General features: G+C 53.9%; 2 protein-coding genes across 2 annotated transcripts; both read left to right on the top strand.

Annotated features, from left to right (window-relative positions):
• Positions 1-5,378: 5,378 nt before the first annotated feature.
• On the top strand, positions 5,379-11,828 carry MAPK3 (mitogen-activated protein kinase 3). Its single transcript, XM_041747495.1, has 9 exons — positions 5,379-5,579; positions 6,567-6,749; positions 8,604-8,793; positions 8,972-9,088; positions 9,317-9,431; positions 9,793-9,924; positions 10,091-10,200; positions 10,281-10,435; positions 11,259-11,828. Exons 1-8 carry the CDS (start codon positions 5,410-5,412, stop codon positions 10,401-10,403), a joined length of 1,140 nt encoding a protein of 379 aa, XP_041603429.1. The 5' UTR covers positions 5,379-5,409; the 3' UTR covers positions 10,404-10,435; positions 11,259-11,828.
• Positions 11,829-11,973: 145 nt separating this feature from the next.
• On the top strand, positions 11,974-17,689 carry GDPD3 (glycerophosphodiester phosphodiesterase domain containing 3). Its single transcript, XM_041747498.1, has 10 exons — positions 11,974-12,620; positions 12,869-12,911; positions 13,151-13,286; positions 13,375-13,420; positions 13,558-13,676; positions 13,766-13,855; positions 14,220-14,353; positions 15,623-15,682; positions 15,787-15,838; positions 17,492-17,689. Exons 1-10 carry the CDS (start codon positions 12,476-12,478, stop codon positions 17,627-17,629), a joined length of 963 nt encoding a protein of 320 aa, XP_041603432.1. The 5' UTR covers positions 11,974-12,475; the 3' UTR covers positions 17,630-17,689.
• Positions 17,690-19,061: the final 1,372 nt, after the last annotated feature.

Below are 19,061 nucleotides of genomic sequence, written 5' to 3'. Positions count from 1 at the left end.
TCTGTCCCTCCTCCTCACTCCTGTGCGCTCTATCAAATAAATAAATAAATAAATAAATAAATAAATAAATAAATAAATAAATAATCTTGAAAAAAATTTAGGCCTTAAGAAAAAAAAGAAAAGAAAAGAAAATGAGTGCAAAAAGATAGATTTGGATCAAACTAAGGGCCTCAGAAGTTGATCAAGGACTTTATTTGGTAGTTAACAGGAAGCATTAAGAATTTCTATCCAGAAACATTGTAATGGATACCGCTCTTTTGCCTGGTCAATCCTTTCTGGGGCCAGCACCCCGATTTTATGTGGGAAACCATCCCTCTCCCTGCCCGGTTCATGTCACACAGGTAGAGATAATGAAACCCCTAAATCCACATTGATTGGGTTAGGGATTCATACAGGTTCCAAACAAAATCAATTGCAATGGGATTCAAATCTAGGGTTTTAGTTACAAGGAGCAGAGCCAGGCAGAGGTAAGCTTTTCCCCCTCCTAGAGTTACTGGGGCAAAAAAAATCAGACATAAATCTGGAATTGCTGGCACTCTTGACACCATGAGAGGAACCACTTGAGGATGGAACCAAGTCAGAAGAAAACAGAGCTTAGCACCAGGACCAAAATCCTAATGATATTGAGTCCCTGGAGCCAACTGCACCTTAATATCTACCTCTAAACTTTTCTTTTCTTTTCTTTTTTCTTTTCTTTTCTTTCTTTCGAGATTTTATTTAGGGATTTATTTAGGGATGCCTGGGTGGCTCAGCGGCTGAGCATCTGCCTTTGGCTCAGGGCATGATCCTGGAGTCCTGGGATCGAGTCCCACATCGGGCTCCCTGCATGGAGCCTACTTTTCCCTCTGCCTCTCTCTCTCTCTCTCTCTCTCTCTCTGTGTGTGTGTGTGTGTGTGTCTCATGAATAAATAAAATCTTAAAAGATTTTAGGCAGAGGGAGGAGCAGGTTCCCTGCAGAGAGCCCAATGTGGGACTTGATCCCAGAACCCCGGGATTACGACCAAGCCAAAGGCAAAAGCTCAACCACTGAGCCACCCAGGTGTCCGTACCTCTAGCTTTTCAGGAAGCCAATAAACATCCTATCTTGTTGAAATCATTTTAAGCTGGGTCTTTGACCTCTTGCTACCGAAAGATGCCTGCTTAATACAAACCTCGTAAGGGCTGAAGAAAGGAGACTTGTCAGTACAACAGTATCGGGGAGAATATAATAGTGAAGACAAAGCGAAATGACAAATCACAAGGAAACATTAGACAAACCCAAACCCAGGGACAGTCTTAGGACACCGGGGTGGCTCAGCGGTTGGATGCCTGCCTTCAGCCCAGGGCATGGTCCTGGAGTCCTGGGATCCAGTCCCATACTGGGCTCCCTGCATGGAGCCTGCTTCTCCCTCTGCCTGTGTCTCTGCCTCTCTCTCTCCTCTCTGTGTATTCTCATGAATAAATAAATAAAATCTTTTTTAAAAAAATAAAACATTAACATTTAGAGACTGTTGATGAAGGGTATACAGAAATGCCCTGAAATATTTTTGTAACTTTTTGGTAAGTTCTGAAATTATCTAAAAAGTAAAAAACAAAACAAAACAAAAAAAGCAATTGGGGTTTGATCCACGGTAGGGATGATGGTCTCAGTAACTATGATGATAATAAAACAGCAAGGAGTTTGGCTGGACAAATGAAACAGGACAGGGTTCAACGCTGAGACTGGTGGCAGAAATGCGGCAAGCAGAGTCTGGAAGACAAAGGTTTGAAGTAAAAGGACAAGTTTCACTGGATGTGAAAGTATCTGCAAGCCTCCAGGTGAAGCTGTCCAGCAAACACTGAAACTCTGAACTAGAACTAAGGAGAAAGGCAGAGATTTACATAAACAGTTGATACCACCAGAGTATGACATAACCAAGGGTGACACTGTAGAGAAGGGAGCCCAGTGGGGCAGGCAGTGCTGACCACAAAGATTTCAGAGAAGGGATTGTGGTGCCTGGGTGGCTCCATCACTTGTGTGTCCAAGACTCTTGGTTCTGGTTCAGGTCATGATCTCAGGGTCGTGAGATGGCACCTCGAGTTAGATTCCTGCTGGAGATTCTCTCCGTCTCCCTCTTCCCCACCCCCTGACATGCAGATACACACTCTCTCTCAAATAAATCATAAATTAAATTATGATTTTAGAGAAGGGGTGATCTTCAGAATGCTCATGCCAAAGGAGAGATGTCTGAGTAGAGCTCATCTCTAAGATAGGAAAAAGTGATGCAAACAAACAAAAGCCCAAACTATATCAGGGGGTTTTGGGGTTTAAAAAAAGGTCAGAAAAATAAATAAATAAAAAATAAAAAAGGTCAGTTCTTAAATCTTCATAAATTAGTAAGTATGTTCTGATCCGATCCCTGTTCCTGCACATCTGCTGCCTTCTTGGGTTGTGCTGACCAGCTGAGGTGGTTGGAATGGGAATGCTCACTTGTGCTCTTCAGATGTTACTCACTTGTTACCCTGGTCAAACTACCCGCTGGCCTCTCTTGTGACCTTGACATTAGAGATAAGAACTGGTTTAAGGGCAGCCCCGGTGGCCCAGCAGTTTAGCGCCGCTTTCAGCCTGGGGTATGATCCTGGAGACCCGGGATCGAGTCCCACATCGGGCTCCCTGCACAGAGCCTGCTTCTCCCTCTGCCTCTCTCTCTCTCTCTCTCTCTCTCTCCCGTCATGAATAAATTAAAAAATTTTAAAAATCTTAAAAAAAAAAGAACTGGTTTAAGATTTAGTCTGGATAGATCCAGATGATAGAACTAAGCCAAATGGCAGCTGTTAGAAAAACTCTAAAGTGCAATGAGCTGTGAGAGAAAATTATTCTGAAAGCTCCTTTCAACTCAGTAGTTCAGTAAGCTTCTGGGGTTTTTTTCTGTAAATGTTTGTAGTACTTACTTTATATCGCTGCTATGAGGATGATGGGAGACAAAGTATATAAAAGTGCCCTGCGCAGAATAGCTGTTCAGCCTTTAATAGACAAGTATCAATCTATGAAATAAACCAAGGAAGTACCAACCTCAGCCACTAGAGGGCAATCTGAGTCACACTCCTTCGAAAAAGACTAAAAAGCAGCTTGATGTGGCAGGCACCACTCCCGATGCACCAGCCTTTCCTCTGCCGGGAAGCTCGGTCCCGCTCAGGAAACCTGGCTCCACGCTGAACTCCGTGGTGCTTTCTCTGAGTCATTAGATTCTCCCACAGTTGCAAAATGATCTGGCAAAAGTCCCTCAAAGGCTTTTACCGCTTACTGAGTCACATCCAAACTCCCTGCCTGAATCCAAGGCCTTCCTCAATCTGGCCCCCAACCTACCTCTTCAGCCTGAACCCCTTTTAATCCTTTATACTACAGCCACACTAGACAAATCATGCTCCTGCCTCTGTGCTGGGGCTCACGCTGCTCCTTCTCCTTGATGCCTCCTTCCCTCTATGCCCACCTTCCAAAACCCCACTTCTTTTTCCATCCTGCAAATGTTATCTCCTCCTTAGCTCCCTCCCTGCTTCTCTGATGGAGGGCAATCTCACCAACCCTGAGCTCACACACCATATACGACATCCATCTATCTTGTATTACAGTGATTTATGTATGTGCATCTTTTCTCTTCAATAGATTAGAAACTCCGTGGGTAGAGAGACCAGAGAGTAATCTGCCCAGGGTAACACAGCGAGTAAGTGGTAAAGATGAGAATCTAACCCAGGAAATCCAGACAGCTCTTGCTCTTACCCACTAGTTCACAACTATATAGTAATCTTTCATTAGCCACAGTGTCTACATAGCTAGGAGTTTTGCGCACAGTGCAATTCAATTGCTTATCAAATGAATAATTAAAAACAAAACAAACAAACAAACCTACCCTGAAACATTGATCTAATTAGCATCTCTTAAACCTTCACTGACTTGTAGGCTATTGGGAACCAGCTACTCAGTCTCATTAATTTGAATTAGAGTGCCTGGCTGTAGATCTAATTATGAGCAATTTCAAAATCATAATTACTGTTCCATTTGGTCTCTTGATCTGTAATGCACATAAGGATCTACTCTTAGCTTCTAAGGGATTATAAAAAAAACAACAACAACAACAAAAAAAAAAACCCAATGTGATTACTTACTGAAGGCTAGGAGATGTGTTTTGTAAAGCGTCCAGCTCACATCTTCTCTGTGAAGTGAGGGGAATGGACTGGATGGCCTTGGAGGGCCCTTTCCTGGGTTTTAACAGTCTCTGATTCTGGGAGATTGAATGGAATTGAAAAGAGCCCCTGCCTCTGTGTCAAAAGATATCATTTTAAGTCTCAACTCCCCAGATTCCCCATCCATAAAATTTGATTTATCCAGTCAAAAATCTTTGACCGTCTGAGCGTCAGGTACAGGGGAGGATACAGTAATGAGCAAGACAGACATGGCCCCTGCTCATCCTATTAAGAAAATCGGAGGACACCTACAATGTGCGGTTGTCCTACGGAAGAAACCCAGCTGGTCCAAGTATGGTGTAAACTACAAGATCTTGCATCCCATCAAAAGATGGTGATCCTGCCAGGACTCCAGTTTCACCAAGTCCAATGACAACAAAGTCGTCACCTATTTTGCTGTTTTTTGAGAGAAGCCTGATAGTGTATTTTAACCAAACCTGGTCAACACTGCAGGCAGCTTTCCCGCCTTCTGTTGCAGTTCCACCTAAATGGGCTGAGGTTATGGGTGCTCACTTCCAGCACTGTACTGTCGCTGGCAAGAGGCCAAGCCCCTAGTCCACTCTCGCAGGCCTGTCAGAAACCCATTAGGCTGAGAGTCTGGACCTGCGGGTTCCCAGTGGCTCCAAGTCACCAGCCTCGGCCCAGGCTTCATTTAGCGCCCTCATCTGTGAAAGGCAGGCGGTATCTGCGAAGAAGCCATCTCCCACGCTACTGGGATGCGACCGTGTGTCATCGGGCCGAGCCTCGCTCGGAGGCCACACTCCAGAGGGCTGGGAGGGCTCCCCTGGGGCTCCATCTCGAGCCCCGGGCCGCGACTCGGGCGGCAGCAGAGCTGGCGGGGCCAGGCGACTGGGTCCCGGCCCCAGCTCCCGCACACACTTGCTGGGTGGCCCCGGGAAGGTCATCTGGCGGCCCTGCCAGCTATCCTGCACTCGACGGGAGGGCGTGGACCGTCTCCCGGTCGCCGCGCTCGTCCCTATAGGCTGCCAGCAGCAGACGGAGCGGCCGGGCACCGCAGACCCGGGCGGCAGCCGAGGGCGCCCCAGGAGCGCGCGCGGGTCACGTGGTGCGCGCGGGGGCGGGGCCTGGCGCACGCGGCTCCGCCGGCGGCGGGGCGCGGGGCGGGCGGGAAGGGCGGGGCCTCGGGCGGGGCCGCCGGGGGGAGGCGGGGAGGCGGGGAGGCGGGGAGGCGGGAGGGGAGGAGTGGAGATGGCGGCGGCGGCAGCTCAGGGGGGCGGGGGCGGGGAGCCCCGGGGAGCCGATGGGGTCGGCCCGGGGGTCTCGGGGGAGGTGGAGGTGGTGAAGGGGCAGCCGTTCGACGTGGGCCCGCGCTACACGGAGCTGCACTACATCGGCGAGGGCGCGTACGGCATGGTCAGGTGAGGGGGCGTTCCGGAGGAGGGGGCTCGTGGGGGGCGGGAGCGATGGTGAGTGCCCTCGGGGCCGCGGGCGCTCCCAGGGTCCCGAGGAGGCGGGGGCTTCACGAGGCCGGCGGGGCGCCCCACGGAGCGGCCCTGGGGTGCTCTTAGGGGAGGGGGCTTGGGAGGCCTTAGGAGCGACCATTCTGTAGTGAAGGGAGGGCATCGGAGTGTCCGCGGGGGTGCCGTGGGGGACCCTGGGGACTCTGTGGACGCGGGAGGAGGCGGAGACACTAAGTATTCTTGGGGAGGTGATATCAGTGAGGACCGAGTGAAGGACCCTACTCTGGGGAAAGGATGCCTTGGATTCTCCCAGTGAGGCCTGCCAAGGAGCTGGGGAGAGCAGAGTCAGGGCTGGGCAGGGTGGGGCAGGGCTTTGGGCCTGGGGCCAGGAGCCCGGTGACCCATGAGGGGTCCAGGGGTGCGTTCTTGCAACTTTTAGAAGGGGTCTGTTAGCTCTCTCGTCCCCGCTGTGTGCTCTGGGCCTTTGTTCATCGGGGAACAGCCCTCCTGCCCAGGTGCCTTACCCTAACACCTCATCCCTTCTTTCCCATTCCTCCTGACCGCCTCCTTCTCACTGGGCCTCACTGTGCGTCCTGCACTCACCTCCCACTCCCCGAACCTGTCTTGGGTTGAAGGAGCCCAGCCTAGAGAGGGGAGGATGAGAGGTCAGGGCAACTAGAATGGACAGGGTTGAGGAGAGGGGAAGTCAGTGAACGGTCAGTCTCTTCCTCTGTTTGTGAAGTCACTGAAGGGCTGCCTGGCTGGTCCCCAGCTTTCTCCCTGGAGATCCCAGGCCTTCACAGCAGGAAGGAACCAGCATTGTTTATGACTTGGCCAGAGTCCTCTCATGCTCCCTCCCCTCCCTGCTCAGGCCTGGGTAGGGCCACCAGGCCTGGACTCCCCCTATGTAAGGCCACACCAACAACATCTCTCTGACCCTCTCAGCTCAGCTTATGACCACGTGCGCAAGGTTCGCGTGGCCATCAAGAAAATCAGCCCCTTTGAGCATCAGACCTACTGCCAGCGCACACTGAGGGAGATCCAGATCTTGCTGCGCTTCCGCCATGAGAACGTCATTGGCATTCGGGACATTCTGCGGGCACCCACCCTGGACGCCATGAGGGATGTGTATCCTTCACCTTGGCCAGATGGCTGGCTAGGCATAGCCTCAGAGCCGGGCTGGGAGAACGTTGGCTTTCTTTCTGTTTCCTTCTTTCCTGCCACACTCCAAAACAAACCCAGTAAATGAAACTTTCCAGCAGAAAAGAGACCACAGAGTGTAAGAGGACTGGGAGGCCTGAGGTGAATCCTGGCCTGCTGTAGCCAAGCTGTGTGGCCTTGGGCAAGTCTTTGCTCCATGCTGTGCCTCATTTGGGGGGAGGGTGAGAGTTGGGCTCTATGGGAGCTTTGTCTTTTGACATCTGCATTTCTGTGACCTGACCCAGCCTCTGCCCACAGTCAGTTCTTGTTTAACAGATGATGATTCTTTCCTCTCTGGGTCTGCAGACTGGAAGGAAGGCAGGAAGGAAGAAAACTGCCCGTTCTGAAGGGCCTACTATGAGTGAGGTGCAGTGCACGCCAAATGCCAAATGCTTTGACACTTCTTATTCTACCTCCCAGCTGCTGTATGAGATGGGTCTCATCAGCTCCATTTCAAAGATGAGAAAACTGAGGCTCAGAAAGCCCCAAATCAGGTGCTGCTGTTGCTGCCTCCTAAACTCCCCCAGATGAGAACTGTCCTTTCTCTGACATTTCCTGCTCAGAGCCTCACCCCAGTCACCTGTGGACTTGGACTTCGCCCAGGGAGGGACAGCCTTGTCTTTGTTCCCCTCCCCCCCGCCCCCCCCCCCACATTGCTTCCCTAGCTTGTCCACTTCCTGTCAGGCCCTGTTGTTAGCAGCTTGTAGCACCCATCACCTCTCCCCACCCTACCCACCCCCAGCCAGTCCCAGTTCTCCACCCAAATGTGGAGATTCGTGCTGCACTGTCTGCAGCCCCTACCACAAGCTGTGGGCAGGAAATCTCCACACTCGCCGCTAGCTTGCTGTGTGACCTTAAGCAAGTCACTGCATCTTGCTGGGCCTCCTCACCTCTCAAACAGCATGATCGGCCCAGGTGTCTTCAGAAGGCTCTTTCAAGGCTGATTCTAAAAGATAGCCCTGACTTATTCTTTCAGAGAGCAACCAAATGGCATTTATTTATTTATTTACTTAACATATGTTTAATCTTTGTTTTCTCTTAAAATACCAAAGGACATTTACTCTTCCATCTTCTGATGTATGGCCAGGCACTCTTTGAGGAGGAGCATGCTGTTGGGAGTTTCTCCTCATTTGTCTTGCCCAAACCATACCCCATAAGGCAGGCATTTATTTTTAAGCAAACATTTATTGCATGCCAGATGGTGTTCACACTATCTCATTTAACCCTCTCAACAGCCATGTGGCTCAGGCATTTATCATAGCAACACTAGTTCATGTTTGCTGAGCACTTACAACATGCTAGGCTCTGGACTGGGCTGGCTGGTTTCCATGGGTCACCTCACTGAGTCTTCATAACTGCTCTCCAAAGAGCCACTCTCTCTCCCCTGCTTTCCACATGAGGAAATGGAGGTGCAGATGGGTTCAGGTCATGAGGCCAATGAGCAGTGGAGTGGGGGTTTGGCCACCAGCAAAACAAGTCCAGAGTGGTTGCTCTTAACCGTGAAGCTTTCCTGCTTCCTGCAGTTTATCATCCCTGCTTTTCCCAATAAGGAAACAGAGGCCACGGAATGGAAGTACTTTTGTTCAGGGGGTGCCAGCCGAGAATGCAGCAAGAGGCCCTGAGCCCAACTGCTGAGCTTGGGCCTTGTCCAGCTCATGATATGGGTTGAGTCTTAGGGACACTAGCTGGAAGGTGATAGGAAGCCTAGCTGCCAAAGTCTGTTCTTCTTAACCAAGCGCCTCCCGCTACCCCCACCTGGGGGGGCTCTTGTGCCATCCTCAGCTACATCGTGCAGGACCTGATGGAGACAGACCTATACAAGTTGCTCAAAAGCCAGCAGCTGAGCAACGACCATGTTTGCTACTTCCTCTACCAGATCCTGCGAGGCCTCAAGTATATCCACTCAGCCAATGTGCTCCACCGGGATTTAAAGCCCTCTAACCTGCTCATCAACACCACCTGCGACCTTAAGGTCAGAGGCTTGGGTGCCTGTCCCCTCGTCCCATGGTTCTGGGGCTTCCAGGTGACCAGTAGACCCCTTGAGTAAACCATCACAAGCAAAGGGAACAGCGTGGGCAGAGGCAGGGTGATATGACCACGTGGGCCTTGGGCCTTGAGCACTGAGCTTAGCAGCCTTGGTTGGCTTCCAGATCTGCGATTTTGGCCTGGCCCGGATTGCCGATCCTGAGCATGACCACACTGGCTTCCTGACAGAATATGTGGCCACGCGCTGGTACCGGGCTCCAGAAATCATGCTTAACTCTAAGGTATGGGGGGGGCCACCCAGCCCTGAAGGGCAGGGGCCAGGTCTCAGAAAGCCCTGGAGCCACTTTGGAGCCAGGCATGACCCCCATGATGCAGGAAGTCTGCCTCCAGGCCTCTGCCCTGCTCCTGCCTGGCTGGTATTGAGCCAAGATTGGAGTAGTGGCTTGGTCCAGACAGCAGAGCCCTATTGAGGCTGGTCCAGGAGCCCACTGCTTTTTCCTCCTCCCCAGGGCTACACCAAGTCCATCGACATCTGGTCTGTGGGCTGCATTCTGGCTGAGATGCTCTCCAACCGGCCCATCTTCCCTGGCAAGCACTACCTGGACCAGCTCAACCACATTCTAGGTGAGGGGGGCCTGGCAGCCAAGTAAGAGGAGATCAGTGGGAGGTGAGATTTCTTGATGGTCAGGGTACCACCATGTGTGGAGCCCCTACAGCATCTCACAGTATTTCAGTGAGATACAGACACAATCCCTGTTTGATATATGGGAAGAGCAAGGCTACACTCCACACTTATGAAGCGTTCACATCAAGATTTGAATCTGTGGCTGCCCAAATCCAGACCCCTTGCCCTTCATCACCATAGTATTGGCTGGGAGATAACTGTCAGAGCTTGGAGCTCATTGGAGGGGACTCCTGTTTGGGGTTCCTTCTGTTCCCAGGAGGGAGAGGAGAACTCTCACTGAGGCACCCACCTTACCCACAGGTATCCTAGGCTCCCCATCCCAGGAGGACTTGAACTGTATCATCAATATGAAGGCCCGAAACTACCTACAGTCTCTGCCCTCCAAGACCAAGGTGGCATGGGCCAAGCTTTTTCCCAAGTCAGACTCCAAAGGTGAGAGGGACATGGGGGCTGGCACAGGGTAAAAACTCAGTGCAGAGGAGGGTACATGAGCCAAGCAGCCGCTTAAGTGGACACTACCTTGGGCACGAGAAGCAAAGTGATGCTTCTGGGAGGTTCTCCAGCCTTTTCTTTGACCCTGACTCCTGCCCTTACCTAGCCCTTGACCTGCTAGACCGGATGTTGACCTTTAACCCCAACAAACGGATTACAGTGGAAGAAGCACTGGCTCATCCCTACTTGGAGCAGTACTACGACCCAACAGATGAGGTGGGCCAGACACCAGCAACAGGGCTGGTGGGTAGGTGGATGGGGGACCCGGCGTGAGCCTGACTTCTTTGCCACCCCAGCCAGTGGCTGAGGAGCCTTTCACTTTCGACATGGAGCTGGATGATCTACCCAAGGAGCGTCTGAAGGAGCTCATCTTCCAGGAGACAGCCCGCTTCCAGCCTGGGGTGCTGGAAGCCCCCTAGTCTGGACAGACACCTCTGTTCCTTGGGGCCTGGTGAGTGCTCCCCACTGCCCACACACAGATTCACCAATACCAATGTGTCCAGCACACCTCCATATAATCACAGGCTTGTTCACACCCATGAGTCAGGTGCATGGTAGCAACAGAAAGGCTAGAGCCTTCTCAGGCCACAGACCTGTGGGCCACCAATTCTTCACATCCCTCTCCCTCTCCCCCAGCCCTGAAGGTCTCCCACCTCGCAGCACCCTGCACGCTCCAGCTTCCATAGCTGGAGGTCCCTGAGGGCCCCTCTCCCCCATCTGAGGACCAGAGCCAGGTGTGGACAGAGAGGCAGGTGGGGCAGTAATTGCCTTGGGAGGAGCCAGCAGTACCCAGCCTGTACCAGATGCCAAGTTCCCTCACACCTGGTGCCCGGGTCAGTGGATCAAGTGCCCGCCCACACAGATCTCCTTCCTCGAGTCTCTTTTCTGTCTTTCTGGCCAGCTGCAGCCTGATGGAAGGAAGGCAGACACACCTACACTCAAACTCCAGCCCTGACACTTAGTAAGAGCCATGTGACATTGTGCAAGACACCTCAGGTCTCTGTGCCTCAGTTTCCTGGGGAGTGTCCCAAGGACGAGAGCAAACACTGAGCACTAAGCACTGTTCTCTGGGGTTTATGTGCATTAACTCATTCCGCCCTCCAGCTGTACCCTGAGATAGGCATTGATGCTCTCACCAAGTACGGTTAAAGAACACAAGGCCCATCCCAGGCAGCCATGAGGATGGGATGAGGGAGGCGGAGGTCAGGGCTCCAGCAGGTCCACTGATGGGTGCTAACGGTTCCTTTCCCTTTCCCACCTGCCTTTTTGTTTAGGCTCTGCCTCCTGCCTGCCCCTCCCCTGCCGGACTGTTAGGAAATGGACACTGTGCCCCACCCAGACCCCTGGTGGCCCAGGTCGGGGCAGAGGGTGCACCTGGCCACCTTCCACGGCTTTGCTCTGGCCTCCTGCTCCAGGCAGGCCAAGGCTCCCTCTGCCCCGCCTCCCCTCCCAGGACCTGAGGGGCTTAGGTGGCCCCAAAGTAAATTGCCCTCTGCTGCTTGCCTTCGTCTACCCCAGCTATCCCAGTCTCTGGTAGTTCTGGAATGGAAGGGCTCTGGCTGCCCGGGGACCGACTGAAGGGTGGTGGGGGGATGGGGGACACTGACCCATTAAAACCCCACCCCGTTTTCCCTGAAGGAATATTCCTAAGGCTCCAGGGCTAGTCCCCCTGAGGAGCAGGGCCCAGGCCTAAACCCCCTCCCTCAAAGCTGCCACATCTAACACCCCCTGCTGCCTCTGTGTGTGGGTGAACAGAAGTGGAGCTGGGGGCACGAGGACAGCCTGGTGCCCCTGCCCACCCCTGTGCCTGTATCTAATATATAAATATAGAGATGTGTATATGATGGCCCTGGCTCAGTCTGTATTTGCCGACACCCCGACCCTCACCGCTGCTTTGAGGACTGACACACCTGCCCAGCCATTTCCCAGTTGTGTGGCTTCACCCAGTCTTGGTGATCTTTGGCTCCCCAGGATTGTCAGGAACACCAGACTCCTGACAGAGTGGGGTCAATTTTCCCCTTAGTCACTGTCCTCTCCCTCTGTACTGGCTTCCTGTCTAACTGGCTGGGGGTGTTTTGGGGGTGACTCAGGGGCATCCTACACACCCCTAGATTCTCTGGAAATGGCTAAGGGTGGCTTGTTAGATACCCAAGCTGCAAACAGATGGGAGGGGGAGGGGGGAAGGTTGTAGCCAACCCAGTGGGGGAGGGGGTTTGTTTCCTGCAGTGTGGCCAAGGAGAGCAGGGTGCTGGGGTCTGTGAAGGGTCTAAAGGTGGGAGAGCCAGGGCTGCTGGAGTCTCTCCTCCTGCCTTTCCCCCATCCCCAGCTGAGCACTGCAGCCTGGCCTGAGGCCAGGAGCAGGCTCAGCAGGTCCCAGGGGTGTGGTGGCGACCAGTGGTAGAGCCAGCCTACACTGGGCAGGCAGTCAGCAGAGGCAGCACAGTACATCAGGAGCGTCTGGGTTCACTCGGCGGGAGCCCAGCGAGGCAGCATGACCATGAGCCCTCTGCTGTACTATGCCCTTCCCACCCTGGGCGGCTATGTCATGCTCTCCATCTTCTTCCTGCGCCGGCCTCGCCTGCTGCACACACCCTGGGCTCCAGCCTTCCAGCCGCGCCTGGGGGCCCACAGGGCAGGTGAGCTGGGCTCCGGTAGGAAGGGAGGATGGCGATGGTGACTACTGAGGGTGGAGTCGGGACAGCAAGGTGCCAGGGTGGACAGCAGCAGGGGAGGCCCCGGCAGCAGGCTATTAGAAAGCAAGCTGAGCCCCAGGGAGGAGGAGAGCCAGGTGGCAGGGCAGGATGTGGAAGAAGGAAGAAGAGGCAGGGGATAAGGGGAGAGGTTGGAGGCCAGGCCCTGGGACCCACCCAGTTGCCCCACACAGGATCTGGAGAGCGACTGGAACACACCATAGAAGCCATGGAGAAGTGAGTGTACCTGCCCCCAAGCTGCAGCCTGAGGTGGTGCCAGACTTGCACTGCATGATACCAGAGGGCACCACTCACTTCTTAGCCTGAGTGACTGGGGCCCCCTGGAGGTGTGCAGCGCATAGCTGCACATCCTGCTGTGAGTCCTGCCCCACACTCCCCTAAACCTCCGCACCACCCTGTGATCTGGTCTCCCCCTTTCCCTGGGTGCCCCCCTGCACTGACCTTCACTCTCTTAGCTCCATGGCCCAGCGATCCGACTTCCTGGAGCTTGACTGCCAGCTGACACGGGATGGTGTGGTGGTGCTGTCCCACGACGAGAACCTGTCTCGCCAGTCAGGCGTGAATAGGGATGTGAGCAGCTTGGACTTTGAGGTGGGCTTTGCCTGGCCCCCCACAACCCCCAGAGAGCCACTATGCCTCCACTCAAGCCTCCTGGTGACTTGCTCCCTATTCTCCCCAGGAGCTGCCCCTCTACAAGGAGGAGCTAGAAGTTTACTTCTCACCAGGTGAGAGCATGACGTCACCAAGTGGGGTCATGTCCTCACTTCCTGCCCTCTCTTCTCCACTGGGACTCTGTTCCTCCCACCGGGTTCCCACCCACCCCACCCATCCCCCTCTGATCCCTCTTGCACAACCCACCTAGGCCACTTTGCACATGGGTCAGATCGGCGTATGGTGAGTCTGGAGGATGTGTTCCGGAGGTTCCCTCGGATGCCCATGAGTGTGGAGGTCAAAAAGGGAAATGAAGAACTCATTAACAAGGTGGTACTACAGGCAGGGGTGGGGGGAGCCTGGGGCCGGAGAGAGGCCTGACTCCCCTTCATCATCATCATCATCCCTCCCCACCCCAGATAGCTGGCCTGGTGAGGCACTTTGACCGCAATGAAATCACCATCTGGGCCTCAGAAAAGAGCTCAATCATGAAGAAGTGCAGGGCTGCTGTGAGTCTATGCTTTCCCTCCTCCAGCCACTCCTCCTCCAGGAGGAGGAGGCTCCAGGGCAGAGGCTGGGCAGGTCTGGGGTGTGTGGAGGAACTAACTGGCCCTGAGAAGGGTCTCAGAGGGTAGAATTTGGAGAGGAGAGATGCTGGAGAGAATGTGAGCACAGGCATGATGGTGGGAACTGGGGGGTTGGGGAGGAGGGGAGGGGTGCAATTAGGCCTGAACACCTGGCCAAGGTTATAGCTTTGATCCTGCAAGTAGTAGAGCTTCTGAATGTCCAGCACTGTTTCCCCTGCAGCCCGAGCCTCCTCTCTGCTTTTCCAGAAGCAGACTGACCCCCGTCTCACTTCCCCTTGCCTCCCAGAACCCCGAGATGCCATTCGCCTTCACGATAACCCGAGGATTGTGGTTGGTGCTTCTCTATTACCTGGGGCTGCTGCCCTTCGTCCATATCCCGGAGAGGTTTTTCATCTGCTTCTTGCCCACCATCATCAATAGGTACCCACAGGGTTCCTGTTTTCCTTCTGCATCCTCCCCCAGGTCCCCAGATGCTTCTGTCCTCAGATAAATACCCCACACCTCAAGCCCCAGCTCCCTGGCCATCCTCAAGGATAGCCCCCAGGGTCCTCTGAAGACAGTGGTTCTCAGCAAGCATTCATGAATACTGAGTGAGGGCCCACGTACCCCTTGAAACTCTATGCAGATGTGTGTTGATGTGGATAGAGTTTAGGACAAAGTATTTATTTATTCATCCATTCATCCAACAAATATTTATCGAAATGTTTACTCTGTTCTAGGTGCAACTACACTAGTAAATAAGATGTGAGTGGGGTAAGGTCCCTGTCCCCAGTGAGCCTACACAGTCTGGCTGGGAGACAAATATTAATCAGTTATAGTATCATTCTCTGATTCTCAAAAGGAAAAGCAAGCTTTCTCCTGCTGGGAGACCAGGATTAACAAAGAAACAGCTGGGTAAAGTATCAGGAATTTGGATACTTCGCCAGCTCTTAAGCCTGGCCCCTCCCTTCCCTTTTTGAGAACTCTGTGGCAGCTCTAGTGCTTTCTTCTCCCTTCTGTTGCCCTGAGGGAGGTCCCAGCAAGCCCCCACAATCCCTTGCTACAAAGATATCATCAGACTACTGCGCTCTGTGTGCAGAACCTTATATAGGGTTTGCAAAGTGTCTTCACATCCCTTAGCTGATGAGAGCTTTACCTTGCAGCAGCCCAGAAGTTACAGGAATTGTGACCCCCACAGTACCCCCGGAGAATCTGAGGCTCAGAGAGGTTCTATTATTTGCTCAAGGCCACACAGCTGGAAGTGTAGGGTACGAATTTGCCTGCCTGGGTCTGACTCCAGAGCCTGCACTGGGACATTTATAAAGGGCCCCTAAAATCATCCCTGACGTGGGCCAATCAGGACGATAAGCAGACCCACTGAGCATTGTCTGGCCTCAGGAAGCTGGTCAGGCCCAACCAGGGGACTTTCAGATTGCACATCCAGCTTGAGAATCGAGTAGGCTCTGGTCTTTGGCTCTCAAAAACTGAGCTTCCTCTTTTGTAAAACAGTGAGGGGAAGGCACACTCTCCAAGTATGCAGGCCCGGATGTCAGGGTAGAATCTCACCCAGCAGCAGAGGACTTGTTCATCTGTGGAGTTGCAAAGGTTCTTCTAGACCAGCCCGGGTAACACTGGCCAGGGGCCACCAACACCCCACCCCTGTGACAGAGTAAGATGCAGGGGACTGACCATGACACTATCTCTCTGCAGGACCTACTTCCCATTTCCCTGCTCTGGGCTGAACAAGCTGGCGGCTATGGTTTCCAAATGGTGAGGGGGCAAGGGTGCTGGGTGGCATGTCCCCATAGAGACCTACCACTGCCCTTCTCCCTCGTCCCCTCTCGTCACAGCCTTTGGCACTCGCTCCCCACCAGGTTAATCATGAGGAAAAGCCTGATCCAACACCTGGAACAGCGAGGAGTGCAGGTGAGGCTTGACCGTCAACCCCTCAGCAAGTGGGTGGTTCACAATGTGAGCCTAGTACAGCGTTCCAGGCACAGCTCTGCTACCAGCTAGCTAGGTCACCCGGGCAGGTCACCTTTAGAGTCTCAGTCTTTCGATCTGTGAAGTGGGGGTCATGGTATATTTAACTGGTACCTAGCAATGGCTTGATAAGCGCCAGCCATTATGATGATGATGATGTATTGAACCTACTGTCCTGATTCCTGATGAGGGGGTGGGAAAGAGACCAGAGAAGGTAAAAACCAGCCCAGCCTCCTCCCTGCCCCTCTCCTGGGCATCCACTTTGACCAGGTCATTTAATTAGCAGACCTTTGTTGAGAATGCGCTACAGTCCAGGCATGGCAGTGCCAGGGAAGGAGCAGGGAACTTACCATCAAATCAGGGACAGTGGAAGGAAATGAAGCAATCACAGGGCACCAAGTGGACAGAAAGGAAATAGCGCTGTGGTCTGTAGGGTCAAAGGAGGCCTTCAGGAACAAGTGAGGAGCTGGCTGGCAGGGAGAGAAAAGGAGAGCATCTCCAGCAAGAGGCTCAGCATATGGGAGAGCCAGGAGGAGCCAGAGGCCATGGCAGTGGGAGGAACTGAAGAGAGGTTCCACTGGGCTGCAGTGTGGAGGAAGTGGTACAAGGAGAGCTGGAGAAGGCAGCAGTGGCTGAGGCAGGAAGCCTGTGAGCGTCAGTAAGGAGCCCAGACATCAGCCTAGAGGAAGGGAAGCTTTTGAGGACCTTAAGCAGAGGAGAGCCCTATCCAGTTGAGTTTGTGACTAAGGGTCACTCTGGTCATCATGTGGAGAAGAGACTGTGGGGGCCGGTGGAGGAGGCAGGTGCTGTCACTGTCAGGTGTCGGGCTTAGGTGGCAAGCAGTGGGATGGATGGAGGACTCAGCTGACAGGCCAGGACTTGACTGCCCAGATGCAGGGGTGAGTGAGGCATGAGGATGACACCCCTCTTTCAGATTAGCCCCCCCCCCCCCAATTCTGAAGGTTTTTCACCACAACTCTGGAGGTTGGATCATCATTTTCATTGGTCACATTAAGAAACCAAGAGATCCAGTGACTTGCCCCAGGTACACATACCATCTCTCCCCATATCCGTGCCCACAAGAGAAGACTCAGGCATCAGGGAAGATGCAGAGCAGACTCAGGGAGACTGGGAGAGGTCCACAGCTGGCTTTGCAGGGGAGAAGAAAAGTGGCTCCGATCTGAACCATAGATGATTTCTCTGGCATATGTACTCTCATCTTGTCCAATTTCAGGTTGCCAACGTGAAGTCATTGAGCACAGTTTGGGTAACATTTCCACCTTAAACAGTCAACAGATGAGACTAACATCCAGGGTGTAGGTAGTAGTAACATGTAGTAAAATAATAAGGAAGTGATGAGTTTTGAGTATTTATTACATTTTTAAGAGCATTTATTGAATTACAAATTTATATAACTTAGTATTACATAATGGCCGTGTTTAATAACCAACTTACAAAATTCCTGATGATCCAACAGTCCTCTCCAGCGTCCCACTGCTGGGAGGTCTCCACACAGAAGGGCTCCCACCATCTGGATGCAAGGGGAAGTTCCAGGTAAAGCGGTGTGAAACTATGAGCCCCTCCCTCCCCACTCAGGTGATCTTTTGGTGCCTTAATGAAGAGTCGGACTTTGAAGCAGCCTACAGCCTGGGGGCCACCGGGGTCATGACCGATTACCCCACAGCCCTGAGGCACTACCTGGACAATCACCGAGGAGCTGCCCAGGCCTCCTAAAAGCCCAGAAAACCTCACCCTCTTGTCTAGGTCTCTTTCCCAATAAATATCCTCTTTTGAGTCACAGCTTGGTGTTTGGGGGGGCACAGATGGGACAAGGTCCTAGCCGACTGCAAAGATGGCCACTGAGGGCAGAAGAGGCCAGTCTATGGCCAGAGTTTGGGGCCCTAACCAGCCTGACCCACTAGTTCCACCACATTCCAGACCCAGAGTAATGCCACACCCTGTGCCAGCCTGGCCTCCACGCTCCTCAGGAATGTCCCTTGCAGGAAGGAGCAAGGCCTCTTGCCCCTTCAGAGCCACAGGTTCCACTCTCTTGAGGCCCTGAAGAGCCCCAGGCACACACAGCAAGGGACTTCATCTAGTCCTGTGGGCCTCTTCACCAGGCTGCAGAGGGTGGACATGGCCTTGGAGGCTGGATGCTCAGTGCCCATCGATTGGCTGCCTCAGCCTTTCCAACCCTCCATACCCACACCTAAGCCAGAAGCTCCCCCAAACTCCTCAGTCCTCTCCAGCCCTAGTACCTTATTCCCAAACAAATCACATCTCACAGGCATTTGTTGACTACTTTAGGCCAGGCTTCTTACTGGGGCCGCTGCAGGGGGGAAGACAGGTCTAGTAGGGTAGAAACCCTTGGAAACCCACAGCAGACCCTAACCCAGCCTGCAGAGGCAAGGGCATCATAGGAGGCTGCCTGGAAGAGGTGATGCTCAGCAGTAGGAACTGGCACGTTCTGAGGCTCCAGCTCCCAGAGGCCTAAGGCGGATGGGTACCCTTAGCTCTCCCATTCCCAAAGAGCGGCCGATCGGACCAAAGTGAGAATCCCAATTTTGCCTCTTTCCTCCTGCATAACCTCCGGAGAGCTGCTAGACCTCTTTGACCTCTGCTTCCCTGTAAAATGGGAACAATAGCAAAAGCTGCCTCGTAGGATTGCTGCGGGGATTAAGAGAGTGGGGCACGGGCGGTGGTTAAACGCAGGTAATTACGGCGATTATTTCCCCGGGCGTGCGTCCAGACACCACCCCCCTCCTAACCCGGCGCAGCTCCGGCACCGCAGAGCCCGGCCCCTTCGAAGCCCGCGGGAGGCCAGACGGCGAGCGGCCTCGGGCCGGCGGGCAGGCGGGCGGGCCGCAGCCGCATTTCCGGGCGGGCCGGAGCCGGGAGCAGGGGGAAGGGCAGCCCGGGCCTGCGCTGGCCGCTGGGTGACGCGCCCCCTCATTTGCATGCGGCGCGCCGATTGGCCACGGCGACCGCCGGGACCAGAGGCCGGCCCCCTCCCCCTCCCGCCGCAGCGGCGGCAGCAGCTGGTCTCGGTGTAAACAAGTCGCGGCGGCTGCGAACCCGGGCCGGGGGGGACGGCGCCCACCAGGAGCGCCCCCCACTCCCAGGCCAGGCCACCCCGGCGGACTGGGCCCCCGCGCGCCCAGGCGAG

This window comes from Vulpes lagopus, chromosome 3 (assembly GCF_018345385.1).
Source record: "Vulpes lagopus strain Blue_001 chromosome 3, ASM1834538v1, whole genome shotgun sequence".
NCBI lineage: Eukaryota > Metazoa > Chordata > Mammalia > Carnivora > Canidae > Vulpes > Vulpes lagopus.
This window is presented reverse-complemented; position numbering and strand designations above follow the sequence as displayed.